The sequence below is a fragment of the Callionymus lyra genome, chromosome 18 (genome assembly GCF_982586985.1).
Source record: "Callionymus lyra chromosome 18, fCalLyr1.hap1.1, whole genome shotgun sequence".
Lineage (NCBI taxonomy): Eukaryota > Metazoa > Chordata > Actinopteri > Syngnathiformes > Callionymidae > Callionymus > Callionymus lyra.
In genome coordinates this window covers 3,223,554-3,226,053 of record NC_141835.1, presented here as the reverse complement: position 1 = coordinate 3,226,053, position 2,500 = coordinate 3,223,554, and the positions used below count along the sequence as shown (strand labels likewise).

The following is a 2,500-nucleotide window of genomic DNA, read 5'->3' as shown; positions in this document are numbered from 1 at the left end:
GGAGAGGCAGATGTTCTCCGGGTGTCACGGCAGACGCACGACAGCGAAGGCTAACGCTAAACTAGCAGCAGCAGAGGAGGGAGGGAGGAAGGGAGGATGGGAGGAGGAGGAGGAGGAGAGGATGATGCGGCACCTTTCACTGGCGACGGGAGGGGAGGGGGCGCTGTTGCCCTGGCAACTGAGAGGATGTGGGATGGGAGGTGGAGTCCTGGGTTCCATTGGCTGACGGGGAGTGGCGCCGGATCTGGGCTGGGTCACTTTTGTTCGTGCGGGACTTTAAATAAACCTTAAATAATAATAGTAATAAATGTCTTTTTGTTGGTGGCGCCCTCTGGCGAGCGACTCTTTCACTGCAACTACCGCGTCATTCTCGATCAGATCGATCACTTATATTCAAATAACGGGATGTTTAACATTATTTATTTTAAACTAGTCACGATTATTAGTAATAATGTTATCGGCGTCATCGGCCCTGCTGTGGCGCCACCTGCTGACGAAAAATATTAACCAGAAGTCAAACCTCTACATAAAAACGAAAGTAAAAAATGATTAGTTTTAATTATTGTTGTCCGTAAAATCATTTTATCCCATTTATGACGATTTTTAAAATCATCCTTTTCCCCGCGATGTTTACGTTCAGTCGCTTCTGTTCAGCGTCATCGACCAGGGTCGCACTCACCGGCTTCCGTAGATTGAGAAAATGAACTGTTGTTCAGGAAAATGAATTAATATTCAATGTTGTTGGAAGGATGTGATGACGTCACGTGATCGGTTCATGAAGGCGTTCCATCAAAAGTGAGCTGCAGTTCCACAGACGTACCAGCAGGGGGCAGCAGCGGCATCACAGAAACTCAACCATACGTTTCGTTTTTGTTTTTGTTTTTTTTGATAAAAATGAACTTTAATGTTTCTATTTTTTTTACTTTTGACTTGAAAAAAACAACGCTCTCTCTCTCTCTCTCTCGCTCACACACACTCGCAGTCACCCACGATAGTTTCATATACATTATATTCTTATGTTCATATAATCGTTCCCTCTACTCAGGAAACCAACAAATTAAAAAGCGGTTAATTAACGTCTTATTCTTAGATGTAAAATTATTATTTTCTTCAGGAAATAAAAACATGCACAGTCCACCAATACTGGGACCTGGAGAGTCCAGATCCCTCGCGTCCCTTCGAGTCCAGATAAATCCACGTTTTCAGTTCCTTGTTCCCTCTTTGAATCCTAAACACACACAGACACATGCACACACAAACGCACACTCACACACACAGAAAATAGAGTGAAGTGTTGAGTGACCTTTGACTGGGTCAGCTGGTTCTGGTCACTGCCACCCCTGCACAAGAATAATCTCTTATAGACAAAGTCTTAGTGGTTCTGGTTCTGCAGGAAGACTCGGAGCGGGTCGGGTCAGGACTTGCAGTCGTCGGGTTCGATCGAGTCTGACGTCCGAGCTCGGCGGAGGGGGCGGAGTCTATGTGCCGATCGCGGGGAGTGTGCTTTACCATTTTTTTTTTCCCAGCATGCCCCGCTCTCAGAGGAGCGGCTCCGGCGGCACGGCGTGCTGGATCTGCTGCGGCTGCAGCGGCGGCGGCAGCTGCAGCGGCAGCAGCGCCTCCACCATGTTGTGGCAGTGCGGCGGCGGCGGCGAACCCTCGGCGCTGGACACGTCGGTCAGCTCGCCGCCGTGGAAGAAGAAGTCGCTCTGCAGGATGAAGCTCTCGACCACCGCCTGGTTCAGCTTGGTGCTGGACAGGGTGGCCCGGTTCTCGAAGTCCGGGCGCATCAGGGTCGGCCAGAAGCAGATGGAGAGATTGTCGGGCGTCATCTTGGTGGTCTTGCTGTGCTGGCTGACCCTGAAGACCAGAGGGTCAGTGACGGGGTCCACTGAAGTGTGTGTGTGCGTGTGTGTGTGTGTGTGTCCCACCTGTTCAGGTGTGTGATGATGTACTTGAAGACCTGGTAGTTCACTGCAGAAAACTTCTTGGCGATTTCCTTCAAGACCTGAAGACGCTCAGTGTTGTCGGAAATTTCTGAAACAAGAACAAACGCGTGTGTAAGGAATAAATATATTGATACAATTAAATATTGCAATATTTCTGTTCATGGTTTTTTTTAAATATTTTGGTGGCTTTCGAATCAAATTAAATGTATTTATTTTACAAAAAAAATAGTTTATTAAACTTCCGGCCTCAAGATGGCAGCATTCGTTACGTCCTCCACAGCTAAAGGAAGAATAATGACTGAGGACGAGAGGATACAGTGAGTCCAGCAGCTTTTAAAGCTGATGTTTGGACATATTTTGGTTTGAAAACAAATGAAAGCAGTTACGACTTCATCAAGAGTCATGTGGTCTGTAAATACTACAACACCAGAGTCAAGTACTGGACAATACTACACATATATACTTGTTACTACACTATCACAACACCAGAGTCAAGTACTGGACAATACTACACATATATACTTGTTACTACACTATCACAACACCAGAGT

The 2,500-nt window shown here is 46.7% G+C and overlaps 2 protein-coding genes across 2 annotated transcripts in view; both read right to left on the bottom strand.

Moving 5' to 3' along the window:
* The window catches only part of akap6 (A-kinase anchoring protein 6), a gene marked incomplete at its 3' end in the record, with an annotated part of 33,994 nt that extends 33,919 nt beyond the window's left edge, over nt 1–75 (bottom strand). The window contains exon 1 of the mRNA XM_087780377.1: nt 1–75. This exon is cut by the window's left edge and continues 88 nt beyond it.
* A 799-nt stretch (nt 76–874) lies between these two features.
* The window catches only part of arhgap5 (Rho GTPase activating protein 5), a 14,025-nt gene continuing 12,399 nt past the window's right edge, over nt 875–2,500 (bottom strand). Inside the window, exons 6-7 of the mRNA XM_087779362.1 lie at nt 1,932–2,037; nt 875–1,860 (exon numbers count right to left, since the gene is read on the bottom strand). Coding sequence (XP_087635488.1) covers nt 1,539–1,860; nt 1,932–2,037 — 428 coding nt within the window. The 3' untranslated portion in view covers nt 875–1,538. The remainder of the gene's footprint in view (nt 1,861–1,931; nt 2,038–2,500) is intronic.